Here is a 15,348-nt window from a genome sequence, read left to right on the forward strand (position 1 = left end):
TTGATGATAGAATGGATGGGCATATATCATTGACGTTGAAGTAGCAAGCATAATGTTACATCTTTCAATGCATGTCTTAAGGCTCTCAAAATCAAAGGTCATGTCTCTAACCCAAACCACCAATATGCATGTCAAATGCCGCCCTCCGGCAGGTAATATAACAGGTAGTTCTGGTTCTTCAGAGGCAGAAAAGCAGACGACCACAGAGCCGGTGGATACGGTTCCCCTTCCACCTCCTGATGGCGGCTTGACGGCATGGCTACAAGTCGTGGGAGCATTCTTTCTATTCTTCAACTCGTGGTAAGTGATAGGATTTGTTCAGACATAGCCCATAACGCCAACCAACTCATATCTCAGGGGCATCGTGAACGCCTACGGAGTATTCCAGAGTTACTACCAGTCCGACCTGATCCCCACATACTCATCCTCTGCCATCACCTGGATCGGCACTGTGCAAGGCTTCGTCCTGTTTCTGGTTGGGGTGATTGTAGGCCCCATCTTCGACAAAGGCTTCCTGCACAGCTTAATCGCCTTCGGAACATTCATGGTAGTGTTTGGCCTGATGATGACCTCTCTCTCAAACCAGTACTATCAGCTTTTCCTTGCGCACGGCATCACAGTGGGTATCGGCTGCGCATTTCTCTTCCTACCCAGCATCGCTATCGTCACCACCTACTTCACCTCACGCCGCGCCCTCGCCACCGGAATAACAGCGTCAGGAGGCAGCATCGGGGCGGTGGTCTACCCCATAATGTTCCACAAGTTGATCAGCCGGGTAGGATTCGGGTGGACGACACGCATCATTGGCTTCGTGGCGCTAGCCGGACTGACAATCTCATTGCTCGTATTGAGACGGCGGTTACCACCGCCAACGAAGAGCAGATCATTACTGGACCTCGCTGCCCTCAAAGAGCCACCCTTCCTCATATTCAGCTTCGGCCTCTTCTTTTGCTTCGTGGGACTTTATTTTCCCTTTTTCTACCTCCAAAGCTACTTCACCTACTACTTGCACAACGACAGCAGCCTGGCGTTCTACATCTTCTCTGTCCTCAATGCTACCTCGGTGCTGGGTCGCATCACCCCAGGCCTCATGGCCGACCGTATTGGTGGCCTTAACACACTAGTACCTATCAGTCTCCTTGCGACTATTCTGGCATTCGTGTGGATTGCTGTCCGCAACGTGGGTGGGGCTGTCGTTTTCACTTGTCTCTATGGATACGCTTCTGGAGCTATTGTCTCCCTGCCGCCATCTATCTTGACACGCATGTCCCCGACCCTGGGTGTTGTGGGCACGCGCCTGGGCATGATCTTCATGTTTGCTGGTTGTGGGTTCCTCATTGGTACTCCGATTGCTTCCCTTCTGTTGGATCTAGAGCAGGGTTGTTTCTGGAAGGCTCAGCTCTTCAGTGGTATGTTTGTTGCTGCTGGGACGATCTGTTTCGTTGTTTTGCGGGTCATGCTGTGGCGGCGAGGTAGCGGTTTGAAGATTTGAGACCCATTGAGTAAGAGAAAAGATTTATACACCACAGGGAAGTTTTTGGTGGTGACGAGGCAGAGCTAGTCATCACTATATTCAGACGATATAACAGTATAGAGGAAGCCCGTGTTGTGATTTTTTGTATTACTGAGCCGTGGAGAAGAGTAGAGAATTTCAATGAAATCGATGAATAATTCTGATCTCAAACCCAGTCCTGCTGGTTCGGATCTTCACTTGCTTTATTGAAGTCTAAATTTATCTCGATTTCAAAGCTCAGGAGCTAAGGCTCCGAAGTAGCCATTCCCTCCACCCCTTGTCTCTGACAATAGATCTCACACGAGCCTCAAGCCACTCGGTATTTCCCCAGAAACCCCAAGATGCCTGGAACCTGCACCAGTCCACTAGAGCTGTTTCCCAGTGTCGTACAAAGGTTTCCCAATCATACCAGCGCTCTCCTTTATCCTGAAGCAACATTCTATGGTAGTGCTCCAGCAAAGTTCGCTCACCTTCACACATTTCCAGTTGCTCTGGTAGCAAGTCGTCCTCATCGTCAACAAGCATCTTCAGTGGAACTGAGCATGTGAACAGTTTAGCCAGGTCGCAAACTCCCAGGCCCAATCCGACATATTGAAAGTCAAAGAAGGCTACTTCATCTCCCCCAGTTGTCGTAAAGAGGTTCTCCGACTTGACATCGCCATGGATAAACGACTCCATCTGCCTTCCACAGGGTGTCAAGAGCAATGCAGCCACCTCAGCCACGGATTGAGAAGACCCATCTGAGGCTGTACACAAGATATCGGACCATTCCGAGTCCGTATCCTCCACCAGCGAAGCGTACTCCTTCCGGCGGGTCGCCAAGTACGTGTACCCCCCGTTAAGCCACAGCGCATTCCCTGTCTCCGTCTTCCCCTGCTCCCGCCTTCTCTTCGCTTCCTCAAGCGGCGGCAAAACATACCCATCCAGACTCCTGTCGTCAGACGACAGACCCCACGACCGACTATGGAACCGCGCCAACCAATCCAGCGCCCCATAGACCTGAACACGACTCAACACGCTCCTCTTCTCCCCCGCAACCGGAAACGCAGGCCGCAAATCAACCATAATCGTCGCCATCAAGCCACGAAGTTCCTCTTCACCTTGCTTTCCATGCATGTTTCGCGTCGACGCCAAACATTTAGCAACAGCAATATCGTCCCCTAGTCGGGGGACTACATCGCTGTAAAAGTATTGCTCCACCTCATAACTCAGCATCTTCCGGAGATGTCCCTCATCTTCCTTACCCGCTGCTTTGCGAGGCGGTGAAATGAGCTTCAAAATCAGAGGGAATGTGCTCCCCGCGGTTCTTTTCGAATCCACTCCGCAAAGTTTCCCGAGATGCTCCGCCGCTTCGGCGGTTGTGGCTCGGGCGGTGAGGGCACAGATGTGCCCATACCCGGCCCACAGGGTCTGGAGGGTGGTACAGGAGACGAGATCGAGTGAGTGCCACGACAGCATGATGCTGGCGACCCGGGTGGGTTCATTGGTGGGTGGTGTGGGCATGATAGATATCCTTTAGACCACTGTTTATGATATTTCTGGGTATGGTTTTTGATAGGCAGCTTAGGACAATGTGAGATCCTACTGATAAGATTAGAGAGAATCTAAATCTGGAATGTAGTTTTGGATTTCCATGGGAAGGAAGTGCTAGGGTGGACCATATATGCCAGGAGTGCAGTATTGTTCACGTGAGTATTGATGAAGTATGAGATACGATAGATGCGACATCAAATGCTGTGACATGTTTTAGTGAACGGTGTTTCATGTACAATCAATCAACCTACTTCTTAGTACATGGCCACGTATACATGGGGAACCTTAACGTTCTTGGGGCTTAAGGACTGCTTAACACCTATGAATCCGCTTCTCTACACTATGTGGCAAGGTATGCGGAGAATGGCTGAAATACTTCTGATCCACTTCACGGAAGATTGTCCCGTAGCGTTAATTCTTGGCTATAATTGACTGAGATATATAAGCCTCGAGCTCGATGTAGGTAACTCAGAGTGGCTTGGGCTCTTTAGTAGCGATCAAGCTCTGAATTTGGGCCCTTTAAGTAAGTATTTGTAGAGATTCTTGTATGACGATATTATCGGGCGCAAAGAGGACCCAATAACAGAGGCCAAGTATTGCTTGAGGGCATAGAGAACGACAGGACCAGTCCCAGACATCAATTAGGTAACCCCTTTTCTCGCACAGTCAACTCAGCCGGCCAATTTGTGTTCAACACACTTCCGATTGCATCAAACTCTTGCTGCCAGCCGCTAGGGTCAGGCGGCACAGATCCATTGGGGTCATAATTAACGGATTCTGCATCCACCTGCACTTCGTTACCCAGACTCATCGTACCTTCAGCAATGGCGTTGCCAAGGTTGTTCAGTAAGCCTGGACCCTCTGCCCAAGCATTCAATGGATCTTCCCACACCTTCACCCGCAGATTTTGCGAGCCTTTGCGGAAGAAGAATTTATCAGGCAGAGGCTCATGAATTGGCTGCATAGCTGCTTCAGGATAATCTATTAAACCTAGAATAAGCCCGTGATCTAGATTGTCTTTAATCTTGTCTTTGGTTGCTTGATCAAAATGAACGCTGTCTGCCGTGAGCGACGCGTTGGGGGCGCGGAGCATCATGTGGCTGATGTGAGCTTGATTTTCAGTCCCGTAAAGGTAGAATGGTGTGAAGCTCTGGGGATAATCATGATCCCGATGCTGTAGGTTGAGAGGTCGGCTCTTCACAATTCTTTTCAGTGTTACACCCGTATACAACCTCCTACCCTGGGGTTAGCTTCTTCGATCCTCAGCAGAATTAAGCGGGGCGATCTACCTGTGGCCATCTGCGTAAATATGTCCTAGAAAGAACAATCGACGATCTAGCTTATCCGGGCAGTCATGGAAGTGGGGAAAATAGGAAAGAGTTTCTTCTTCAGGAACTTCCGGCTCTGCTTCGCCTATACTGTGATCCACATCTTTAACCTGACCTTCTTTCTCCCCCTTTTCTGTCATCAATGGCCTTGAACTCTTCCATGCCAATAGTTTCAGCTTCTTTTCAAGGTTGATGTTGTGATGTGACTCCAAGGTTATCTGCTTGTATTTCCCACTTCTCTTCAAGCTCACGTAATCGTCTTTGTGCCAAATATCGGCGGTCACGATGATTTGTTCCCTCTTAGTCGCTTCATGGAAGGAGGGCTGGTAAACGAGGAATACCTCATCCGTACCCTGCATAAGGAACGATGCCTGCTGACGGCCCTGTTTGTTGCGTTCCCGACTGACGATCACCTCCTGCATCACAACTTTCTTAAACTCTCGCATCAACTCATCGATGAATTTCATATCCGTAGGGAAGGGGCTCATGACGACGTTTCGCAATACGAATAGATTTTGCGGCATCTTCTTCACTCCTAGTCGGTGCATAAATTCTTGTGCGCATTCGCCGTACAACTCAGGCTCGAATTCCGTCGAGGTCAAGTATAGCGGTCGCGTGGTCGGATTACTATCTGAAGAATTAACAGAGAATCTGTCAACAACCCTCTTCATGAGATTGTTTGCTTCTTCCAGGTCCTCGTTTAGGTTTCCATGCTCATCAAACCAGTTGAGAGCAAAGGCGTTGATGTTCAAGTCTGATCCCAACTCGCGGAGCAATTCCATCAGCTTTCCATCCTCGTCTGCTGCAGCAATATCGTCATTTGACTTTCTTAAAATCTTGTCTCGAATGAGGTCCCTTTCTTTTCTTGCTTCTGTGGAGAAGTAACCATTTCCATTCTCTGCGGGCGGTCGATTCAAGGGAACGCAAATGAACATCCTATCAGGGGTGTCATTTTCATCTCCTATCGCGGCCCAGTACGCTGATAGCTAGATTGTGGTTATTAGCCGATGGTCCTGGCCCCCTACTTGAGGTTAAATCGCTTACTCTAGCACTGGTAAATGCCGCCTCTCCAAGGAGTGCTCCATAGCCGTATTGATCGAGACCGATGGTTTTGTTTGAGAGCCACGTCGACATTGCTGCAGCTCCTGGCTTACTGCGCGAACGTTAGTCTCATAGGAAAGCCGACACGACTCGGTGCTGCAAAGCTTTACTCACCTTCCCTCAACGCCGAAGATTCCCATACTGGAGTCTACATTTCCTTGAGAAAGGTAAGGGCTGGTCCAAGTAACTAAAAACCTCATTCGGCCGTCCCGGTACACCAAGCTGCCTGCCGGGTATGGAACGTAACCGGCTTTGTGTGGGTCAACTGTAATAGAGTCCACGTGTTTGAGGGCTTTGAGGTCCTCAGCTGTTTGCCTTTTCAGGGTCAAACTTGGAACAAAACCTTTGGAAGTCGTTTGGCTCTTAAGATCTTCAGCTTGTTGCTCTAGCTCTTTACCTCTCGGCAGCATGGTGGCGAAATACCCACCCCATGCCGCATCGGCGTGGAGCAAGAATGACATTCCCATCTTCTCGAAATCATCCCTGATCTTCACAATCTCCTTCAGGTTGTCGACAGCGCCTTCTTCAGTTGATCCCATGATAGCAACAACCCCATACACGGGTCGCTTTTCGTCGAAACAGGTTTGAAGTTCCTTTCGTAGTTCCTCGATGTCGAGTCTCGCCTCTAGGTCAACTTTGATTCCATACATGAAGTCGGAGCCGAGACCAGCGATTGCTATTCCATACACAGTGAGCTCTAGCGCGATCAAAGATTGGGGCCCACTTACCGGCGCCTTTGGGCCAAGAGTAATGGCGAGTTTTTCCTACCATGTACCTGAATGGGAACTTCACGTCTTTGGTAACATCAGTTTCCAGGAAATCCTCTTCCAGTTGGCTTTTACTAATATTTTGGATATTGTAATCCACCATCACCTTATCCAGAAAATCATTGGAGATATTATGGTGATCATATAGATGCTGGGGAATGCCAAGCACGGTGTCAGGCCGAAGATTTAGCAGCTCCCATGCGGTCATCTCATTAAATATCTTGGTCTCGCCCTGACAGTTCTCGATCTCGAACTTGCCAGTCAAGAAGTGTAGTTTTCCTCTCTTAATAGCAAGGTAGAGCGATAATGGGTAGTATTTCAGGTTGCGGGCTGATAATTCCTTCAGTAAGCTCCCATCACGAAAGTCGCACAGGCTGCCTATACTTACCCACCCAGATAGACTCCAAATTGGCAATTGTCCCATCAGCAGTGATGTGACCCCATCCCCGGGGCGAAGCATTGGGGCCAACGTCGTACCCAAACATCTCGCAAAGCTGCTCTCCGGCTTTAATCTCCGCGTAGGTCGTGAATGGACTTGCTTCTAGAGCAACATTGTTCGGGTTGTACAGCATAGTCATGAAATAGCCCAGAAGAGCTGGCATGGTCATGTCGGTGCACATATGTCCTTCATATCTAGGTGACCAGAACGGAATTGACTGCTGTCCCATCAGGTGCGCAACTTTCTGTACCACCTCGCTGAAGTTCTTCACAATCAACTGGTATAGGTCCTTGTTCTTTACATCTTCTGGTATGAATGGCTTTTGCGGATTAGCTCCTCATTCGACAAGTCGTGTGGCCTATGCTTCGCCACTTACTTTATCATCGGGGAAGTAAGCTAATCTAGCATTCTTCAATTCTTCCAGTATAGTTTGGATATTTTTCTGGAAGTATTCGAGGTTTCCCGCCTTAGGCCCAATGAAATAAGAGCTGATAATCTGGTGATTGCGGTCACGCTGCTCAGGAGTACCGGCCGACATGGTTGATAGAAAGACCTTAGGTATAGCAAATCAATATAGAAAATTTTCACGGACACAATCCTAAGCCTCTCGTGGGAAGTTTTCTCCTTTTCCCATCTCTTTTTTTCTAACTACTGAACCAAAATATTTGAGTGCCAGCGTCCAGCAGGGAAGTCGCCAAGCTGAGGGTGAATGTAACATTGCCGACCGGAACCTGTTCATATGTGGAGAACATCCAGACTGGAATGTCACTCAGTGCACTCACAGCGTCATCAACGCAGCATGCATTGTCTCTTCAAGCCAGTCAAGACCATGTTCCTTCTATTAAGCTGTCTTCAGCATCATGCTTATCGAGGATATCCCTTTCCGCATATTGGCATCCCTAGTTCCACCCTTCCGACCCCCAAATTAGCCCTAAATACGTCCTACTATTCGGACATGCCCGTAGTTCCTGGCGCGTGCGCATGTAACCTTAATCACATATCTTAACTGGATTAAGGTTGCGGTCCTTTCCTCAGACAGGAGTGGCTTGACCTACCCTACGTCAATTTGTCTCATGGTACCGTGGAACACTTCCCAGGTGAGGTAATCATGCAACATTTACCACAACGCGAAAGGTGGGCGCAATTGGGAATTTGTTTATTTCCTTCTCACCACCCAGGTTTTCCTCTGTAGTTAAGTCCTGATATTAGCATCATAATTGCCGACCTTGCTGTGAGTTACCATTTGTGTTCGCGGCAGGGCGCATCAACGCCTCCCTTCGGAAACCAATGCCAGATTTAATATCCTTGAATCCGCCAGACAAAAATCCTTTACTCTACCGCTTATGCCCGATTCTATCAACAAACCATATCATCTGAGCAAATCCGGTCGGGCACCTGGATACTCATATCCTTAGCCAAGTCTATACGTGACACGTGACATGCAATCGTACACCCTCACCGCAACCAAGACACAAATACATCACTACACATTTGAATAGATCATCGCTGTCTAAAACGTTTCATATCATCATACTGTAATACACACATGCAACCTCCTCACCTCGAACCAATAAAATCGCACAACTTCTCCTGGTCAAGAATCTCCCCCTCAACAAGCCTTCCCGTCTCCACAATCTCTCCATTAACAGACTCATACCGCACCAGCGCAGGAATGTTGTTCACATTCCATCTTGTCCGGTAGGCGTTCTGTGGGTCTTTCCATCTACAATACCCCGAGAAAATAAGGCGGGTGAAGTTAGCAAGAACGGACTGACATGAAGTCTGTATACAAAAATAGTAAAGAATAGAATAGGGCAAATCTTACTCAGGCTTCTGTCCAACCTCAACAACACCAACCTGTGGTCCTTCATCCCCGGAAAATGCCTCCTCAATCTTAGGCCATGCGGCACGGACATCCGGGCACCACGCTTGTCCGGTAGCTGGGTCTGCGGAAGACACGAAAGCAAGGAATAATTTCTTGTCCGCGGGGACCTCAAGGAGGGTCACCGAGGCAGGGAGCTGGAAGTTGGAGATGAGTGGCATATTTATGGTCTTTGTAGGTTTGAATAATTGGGTGTAGATGCGGAGCAGTGATGAGGGGATGGGCATTTCAGCTGGGCCTGTAAGCGTTTACTAAAAATAAAAATGACAGTTTTTCTGTAAGTGGGCGGGCGGTGAGGGGTTTGGTGGGGTTTCTGCCGGGAATTTGTACAAAGATGATGATGAAGCTCACGTGTATCTCTTCTCTTTACTTGATTATAGCTGGGCTAGTTTCACAAAGTGGGTAAAGTAAAGCGATCATGCATAGGTGTTAGAAGGTAAAAGTTTTTTAAACCTAAGAGAAAGAACGGTCCAGCAGAGAACAAGGAACGATCACCTCCTACTCGACGGGAAAAGGGGGAAAAAAAAGTAAGGAAAGAAAAAGAATGACCAGACTGGGGCTCGATCCCAGGACCTTATCGGTGTTAACGATACGTGATAACCAACTACACCATCCAGCCATGCTTGTTGGAAGCTTTTGCAAATTCTAGTCCTAAGAGACTAACTTTTTTTTGTTTAGGATAATCAACACTAAACAGTTGAGTATTGTTAAAGCCACGGTTTTGATAGCTTTATGTCCCAGGAAAACTGAATACCGAACACGCTTACTGCACCTGCTGTGGTGAGCTTGTGTCATAGTAATCGTGGAGATGATTTAATTGTGGTAACTCATCTCAGTCATAGTACTTGACCGTTTCCACTTGTTCCAGCACGGAAAATATATACTCGTACTACTGGGTTCGCCTAGAACTGGTAGTAATCAAGCGATATCCCCCACCGCCAGTAAATTGCACTAACTTAACTACTAAGCTTCTATTTTTAGTTTTTTTGTTAAATTTTCTATTTTCATTTTCGGCATATAACAAGGAGAATCTACTTTCAACACCAGAACAATATATACAACTGCCATTGGCTGTCGCTTAGTTGATCCTGCAACCGGCAAAATTGATCTAGACAACGCCACTTTCTCGCTGGGCGTGATCATATCTCCAAATCGCCTTCATTGGCACAAGCAGTACTGCTGTTGCCAAAGCCATCACCAACGCACTAAACAACTGCATACCCAGGAATCCATTGCTTCCACCATATCCTTCCAGGGCACCACCAATAGGCGCACCAATCAACACACCCAAGCTGACGGCGAACCACTGCACGCCCATTCGGGTTCCAAACACAGACGGGGTAGGCGAAATTACCGGATGAGCCATCAACACCGGAATAACGGTGACAACGCTGCCAGTGAATCCCCCGAGGAAGACGCAAAAGACAATACATCCAGCAACATTGTGGACGCCCGTCCAGCCAAAGAGGATAACGACCGAAATGGCCATGCTAGTATACAGGACCTTGCTAGGGCCAAAACGAGAAACCAGCAGAGGGCAACCGATACGGCTGACACTGGAGCTGGCATTGAATATAGCTGTCATGTAGACGCTCAGGTCTATTGAGATGTGCAGCGCGGACTGGGCAAAGGAGGGTAAAAGGAACAGCGGGACGAAGTAGGAGACAAAAAATAGGAAGATGACAATTGCATAGGCGTCGAAGCTCAACTCCTTCAGTGCGTGCCAGTGGATGAGCTGGCGTGGCGGACTGGGTTTTGGATTGGTTGTGGCTATGAGCATCGGGACGGCAATGCACGAGCAAGCCACTTGGATAAAAGCCAGGGTGCGCGCAGTCCAGGGGAATCCGATCCGTGGCTGCAGTCGGATGAAGAGAATTGAAAAGACGGTTCCACCTGGGATACCACTATAGTGAGCGAGAGTGCATACAAACCGGAGTATTTGCCGACCAGGACAACGCACCAATGCTAGCTCCGGAAGATAACAGACCGACGGCAATGCTGCGGCGTGTGGTAAAGAGGGTAGAAGCGAGTGACAAGGCGGGCACGTAGATCAAACCACAGCCTATGCCACTACAAACGCCCTGCGATAGAAATACCTGATAATACTCTGTAGATAAGCTCAGCATCATGAATCCAATAGCGTTTAGGAAACAGCCGACAGTCATCAGGGAGTGCAGGTACCCCTGATCGAAGAGCGGCCCCGCAAAAACGCCCGTAGAGATCATGAAAAAACCTTGGATAGTGCCTATCCAAGCGATGCGCGATGCAGAACTGGAGCGCAATAAGTCGGACTCGTAGTACGACTGGAAGGCCCCATATGCAGAGGAGTAACCATAGGTTGTGGCGAAGAGTAGAAAAGAGGCGAACACAGCAGACCACCCAGCGACTCCTCCATTTGGTGGAGCACCAGCACTAGCAACAGCAGCAGAATAGCGCTGGTCTTGCCGGGGACTACAACGTCCAGACTCCTTCGTTTCCATTGCAAAGAAAGAATATCAAAGCTTTCCATCCCAGATACCGAAGCTCTGTCGTGAGCGAGACATTTATGTTAGGTGCGAGCACACGTGATAGAAAACCGGTGAACAGAAGACTCATAATTTTTGTCCCTAGCTTTCGAATAATCTTTTAGTAATCCACAGAGGTAAATATGCAATTATTGAGAAAGCCGATATAGTCGCCATGATGTGGTTACACATGATAGTATTCTTCAGCTTCTTCGATCAATAATTCTGCAGCTACGGATAACTATAGGACTATCGAAGCCGAGCTCCACCTCTGCAGGCCAATGAAAGTTCACCACGAGCATGTTGGAACCTGAGACCGATCGCGCAGATTATATGCAAGGCAGATCATCTTATAAATTGGCTATGATCTGCGCCCAGCAGCATTGGCTTAATGGGCCAGCGTTGAACATCTTGCGTGGGTAGATTTGCGGGCCAGCTGTTGGAGCAGTGCCTTGTACTGTGGCTATCGAGTTCGAAGGCATATATCAAGATAAATAAGCAGAAGAGTCTCTGGACATTAACTCCTTTCTTCGGGAAGCTTGGGCAACACCGGCAAATAAATTAGCACCCCGCGCGAAAGGACCGCCAAAAGCAAGATGTATCACGTATCTCTCGTCGGATAACAAAGTAACAATTATATTAACCTACCTACGCAGATCTTGACTCAGTTGCCACAATTTATAGAGGCGTGACGCGGCTTTTGTCCGCTGTGCTGCCCACTAGGATGTAGGTAATTCAATTGATTTACACCGAACAGGCATTAATGGTATATAACGACCCATGTTTTTCATGTCATCTCTCTACTTCCCCTAAATTCAATTCCATATCTCCTGCTCCTGGCTCATCCTCGAATGATCTTTATATTTGGGATCATGTATGGTGCGCCCTATGGGTATATTTTCTGTCGTACCTTCAAACCTCGGATTGAAACTATGGGCCTTTCTTCTGTCGGACTAACCCAATACGATGATGCGGCCCAGCTATTTCACTCAAACCCTCGCGGCTGAGCATCAACCATATTTGAGCAGGTATTATCATTTGCTGAGCCCTCGAATGAGTATTCATGACAAGAAACTAATTGGTAGAAAGTATGAATCAGTCTTTCATATTCGGATGTATACTGCAAATGAAGGCCACGGCTAGCTCAATACCGCACGGGAAATTTTATACGTAGTAACTTCTTTACATTGAAGAACAGGGGATAGAAAGCTAATCTGCTAGGGCACCGTTCCATTTTCTGTAGCTATAAGTCCATGTGTATTCTAGAATCAATGTTCCAGTGAAAGCAAACCTTTGTGAATTAGCAATTCAGTAGACTATAATAACTGTACATAAGCCCGGTTAAACCTTCACTCGCGGACTAATCGTAATCCGAGGCACATCACCAGCCACTGGTACCTTTGTAGTCACGGTCGCCATTCTTCTCGCAGTCTCGACCCGGGGGAGCGGATACTTTTCAACCCCACCCACTATCGCAACATCATACCGACAAACAACAGTAGCAACAAAGTACATCGCCATTATAGGTGTCACCATCCTGCCCCCGCATTGATGAGTGCCCTCCCCAAATGGTCTGAAATATCTAGAGTTTGCCAATTCGGGATTGTCAAGGAAACGCCGATATTTAAATTCCTCCGCATCGGGACCCCAATAAGATTTATCCACGTGAAGACGGTTATAGGGTATCATGAGATTGGAGCCTTTTCTTAGGTGATATGGGCCAATTTCTGTATCTTCATAAACATGGCGGAAAATGGACATTCCGGCATAGAGACGCAGCGTCTCCTGAAAGGCCGCCTTTAGGGTTGGACAGCTCTCTAGCCGTGCTGGGATTTCGTGTGGGGGCATGTCGCTAGTCTCCGGGAATGCCCTGTCACATTCGGCCCGAACTGCGGAAAACAATGTAGGGTCATAAAGAGTATGGCACAAGAGCCAGAACACAGTGGTTGACGAGTTACCGAGCATCCTATTATTGGTTTAGTCAAAGTGTTTCATATTGCAGTTGGACCGGCTGGAGAGTATAATAAGCTCACTCACCCCCAGAAAGCCCAAATAAACAGCATGGCCAACTCTTTATTAGAAAGTCCAGCGGAGGAAAGCTTGTCCTCAATCATAGTCACGATTTCTGCGCGATCCATCCTTTCTTCTTTTGGTAGGTCGAAATATTCTTCGAAATCCCGCACCAGATTATCAGTAGCTGCATAAGCCTTTGGAAAGATCCTTCGAGGACGAGACGAGAATATATCAGGTATATTCATATGGAGAAGATACAAATTGTCTTTCAGCTGTGGGAATCTGGCTATACACACTTTCCCGAAAAGTGAATCAGTGGTTATTGTGACCAGTGCATCCACAACCCAATTGTGCAATGAGACCTCTGCCGGTCCGTCAATGGATATTCTCAGGGGATGATAAAGGGGCAAAGATGATGGAGCTAGCTGGATTTGTGAAAGCAACCCTAACGTTATCGAGTTTCTCCGATAGTGTGCACGAAGAGCTGTTTGGAAGTTGTTTGTAAGTGCTCGAAGGATTGAGTCCTTAATCTCAGGAGATATCGAAGACCATAGGCGAGTCCTCGTTGAGTCCGAGACACCAGCCGCTGTCAACAACAGCTCAATGAAAATGTCGTTGCTTAATTCTTTGACTCGCTTGTGGACATCTGATATCAATGGTACATCTTGGACCACGTAGAGCGATTTACCACCAACGTGAAGTTTAAAGGGACTTCTTTTTGTTTTGAGGTATGCCCTGGAGACTTGTTAGGATGGAAAGCGCCCCATTGGTTCCAGCAAAGTCTTACAATGCATGATCGATCATCTTATCGGCATCTGATAGAAAAGATAGAGTGTGGCCGATACCTGTAGTAATATTAGCATTGATGAAGAAAGGTGTTCGGAACGGCTGAGTTGACGAATTACCTGGCACCCAATAAGGAATCGGTGGTGGTTCCCGGTTGTCGAGGTGTTTGTTGTTCCAGAATTTTACCGCATGCCATGAGAAGTATATGAAGAACGCGACAATGAGCAGTAGGTAGTTGCTTGAGTCAGATACAATCTCCACAACAGCCATGGTTTAGTGGCTATCCTTCCTCGTGGGAGGGCTTGAAAAGCAAATGGAAAGGAATTTGAATCTGTATGGGTGGTAGCAGGTGTTGTTGTACGGATGAGCCAGATGGCAAATGTTTAAATAGAAGGCATGGTCTCTTTACATTATAAGAAATGTCTGCCACATGTAAAACCAATAATTGTCTGCAGCTCGTTTTATGTTGCATGAGACGAGGACGGGCATTAGGAATATGACGACACGACCATTGAGCTCCTCCCTCATGCAACTTTCAGCCACCATGAAATATTTGGCCAATTGAAAGTGAGATCAATGCTATATGATTTGCACGCCGTATAGGTCCAGATATATCTTGCAATATGCAAAGCTATCAGCTAATTGAAAAGTTCAGATATCAGCAGAATGAGAACATGTTGTCGTACATGGTGGTCGATGAGCATCCGCACAATGCATTGCAGATTGTACCGCAAAGCCTGTAAGAACGATATTATCCTCGTATTGCGCTGATTGCTTTCAACATCTATGACTCATCACTTTTTGTTGCGTTTATGCTGTTTTTGATTCCAACTAATATCCTTTTTGGAGTCCGCCTTTCGCCAATTTCCTCGTTTAGGACTGAAGTCGGGCAGGAAAAAATAAAAAGAAATGACCTACGCAGGACTCGAACCTGCAATCTCTTGATCCGTAGTCAAGCGCCTTACCATTGGGCCAGCAGGCCAATTTATAAAATTTTGTGCATGTCTCTTGCATGAAGTACCACAATCAATACTAAGGCTGCCGAAGAGTTCTCGCAGTCCCCAGAATCTAACTGCCCCTCCACATCTTCAGATCTCCATGTATTCGCTCGAAGTTATTATTCACATTTTGGTAGACATTATTATGCTTGTAATTCGACATAGACAGCATATAACTCGGCGCGTAAGCAACACTACTATGCGCAAAAATCACTATCATCCTCATCCCTGATTGTTTTCGTAGGATGAGTGGTGAACTTGTTATATATAGGATGATGTAGTCAAAGTAGTATTGAATGATACTCTTAATAGCCTACTTTCCCCGCCATGGATGATAATAGCCGTTGACATACATTAAGTATTGGTACTCTATAGCAATCCCACAATTTACCCTGCGACACACATCATATTCGGCCACCGAATGTAGTCCAGCGCCAAATCTGAACAAGAAGATAGGGCGGGCCGGGTGTACAGATACCTTCTC

The 15,348-nt window shown here is 47.4% G+C and overlaps 6 protein-coding genes and 2 non-coding genes across 8 annotated transcripts; 1 reads left to right on the plus strand and 7 right to left on the minus strand.

Annotated features, from left to right (window-relative positions):
* Positions 1–124: 124 nt before the first annotated feature.
* On the plus strand, positions 125–1,492 carry BO85DRAFT_495390 (MFS monocarboxylate transporter; the record flags this gene model as incomplete). The annotated part of the gene is made up of 2 exons (XM_025663911.1): positions 125–300; positions 358–1,492. The coding sequence occupies 2 exons, from the start codon at positions 125–127 to the stop codon at positions 1,490–1,492; spliced, it is 1,311 nt and encodes a 436-aa protein (XP_025521416.1).
* A 173-nt stretch (positions 1,493–1,665) lies between these two features.
* Positions 1,666–3,091, minus strand: BO85DRAFT_387872 (phosphotransferase enzyme family protein). The gene has a single exon (XM_025656686.1). It carries the CDS (start codon positions 3,014–3,016, stop codon positions 1,751–1,753), a length of 1,266 nt encoding a protein of 421 aa, XP_025521417.1. The 5' UTR covers positions 3,017–3,091; the 3' UTR covers positions 1,666–1,750.
* Positions 3,092–3,683: 592 nt separating this feature from the next.
* On the minus strand, positions 3,684–7,219 carry BO85DRAFT_455490 (pyridoxal phosphate-dependent decarboxylase family protein; the record flags this gene model as incomplete). Its single annotated transcript, XM_025661391.1, has 7 exons — positions 3,684–4,281; positions 4,336–5,360; positions 5,419–5,527; positions 5,590–6,151; positions 6,204–6,572; positions 6,631–7,000; positions 7,058–7,219. The coding sequence occupies 7 exons, from the start codon at positions 7,217–7,219 to the stop codon at positions 3,684–3,686; spliced, it is 3,195 nt and encodes a 1,064-aa protein (XP_025521418.1).
* A 941-nt stretch (positions 7,220–8,160) lies between these two features.
* Positions 8,161–9,010, minus strand: BO85DRAFT_444781 (uncharacterized protein). The gene is made up of 3 exons (XM_025659108.1): positions 8,915–9,010; positions 8,507–8,801; positions 8,161–8,404 (listed from the first exon to the last, which is right to left on the minus strand). Exons 2-3 carry the CDS (start codon positions 8,788–8,790, stop codon positions 8,239–8,241), a joined length of 450 nt encoding a protein of 149 aa, XP_025521419.1. The 5' UTR covers positions 8,791–8,801; positions 8,915–9,010; the 3' UTR covers positions 8,161–8,238.
* Positions 9,011–9,108: 98 nt separating this feature from the next.
* BO85DRAFT_t12 lies at positions 9,109–9,182 on the minus strand. The gene has a single exon. It is a non-coding gene; the product is annotated as a tRNA-Val (tRNA).
* A 405-nt stretch (positions 9,183–9,587) lies between these two features.
* On the minus strand, positions 9,588–11,043 carry BO85DRAFT_495393 (putative MFS monocarboxylate transporter; the record flags this gene model as incomplete). Its single annotated transcript, XM_025663912.1, has 2 exons — positions 9,588–10,456; positions 10,524–11,043. The coding sequence occupies 2 exons, from the start codon at positions 11,041–11,043 to the stop codon at positions 9,672–9,674; spliced, it is 1,305 nt and encodes a 434-aa protein (XP_025521420.1). The 3' UTR covers positions 9,588–9,671.
* A 1,360-nt stretch (positions 11,044–12,403) lies between these two features.
* Positions 12,404–14,222, minus strand: BO85DRAFT_387875 (cytochrome P450). The gene is made up of 4 exons (XM_025656687.1): positions 13,986–14,222; positions 13,868–13,925; positions 13,105–13,815; positions 12,404–13,033 (listed from the first exon to the last, which is right to left on the minus strand). The coding sequence occupies exons 1-4, from the start codon at positions 14,134–14,136 to the stop codon at positions 12,409–12,411; spliced, it is 1,545 nt and encodes a 514-aa protein (XP_025521421.1). The 5' UTR covers positions 14,137–14,222; the 3' UTR covers positions 12,404–12,408.
* A 554-nt stretch (positions 14,223–14,776) lies between these two features.
* Positions 14,777–14,848, minus strand: BO85DRAFT_t11. Its single transcript has one exon. It is a non-coding gene; the product is annotated as a tRNA-Arg (tRNA).
* Positions 14,849–15,348: the final 500 nt, after the last annotated feature.

The sequence above is a fragment of the Aspergillus piperis genome (genome assembly GCF_003184755.1).
Source record: "Aspergillus piperis CBS 112811 unplaced genomic scaffold BO85scaffold_1, whole genome shotgun sequence".
Taxonomy (NCBI): Eukaryota; Fungi; Ascomycota; class Eurotiomycetes; order Eurotiales; family Aspergillaceae; genus Aspergillus; species Aspergillus piperis.

What these genes read in the sequence shown, in the direction of transcription:
- BO85DRAFT_444781 (XM_025659108.1), bottom strand. Translation starts at nt 8,790, where the DNA reads ATGCCCATCCCCTCATCACTGCTCCGCATCTACACCCAATTATTCAAA. An exon ending in GAGGTTGGACAGAAGCCTGA is followed by an intron (nt 8,405 to 8,506) that starts GTAAGATTTGCC and finishes GGGGTATTGTAG; the next exon opens with ATGGAAAGACCCACAGAACG.
- BO85DRAFT_387872 (XM_025656686.1), bottom strand. Translation starts at nt 3,016, where the DNA reads ATGCCCACACCACCCACCAATGAACCCACCCGGGTCGCCAGCATCATG.
- BO85DRAFT_387875 (XM_025656687.1), bottom strand. Translation starts at nt 14,136, where the DNA reads ATGGCTGTTGTGGAGATTGTATCTGACTCAAGCAACTACCTACTGCTC. An exon ending in AAGATGATCGATCATGCATT is followed by an intron (nt 13,816 to 13,867) that starts GTAAGACTTTGC and finishes ACAAGTCTCCAG; the next exon opens with GGCATACCTCAAAACAAAAA. An exon ending in TTTATTTGGGCTTTCTGGGG is followed by an intron (nt 13,034 to 13,104) that starts GTGAGTGAGCTT and finishes AACCAATAATAG; the next exon opens with GATGCTCGGTAACTCGTCAA.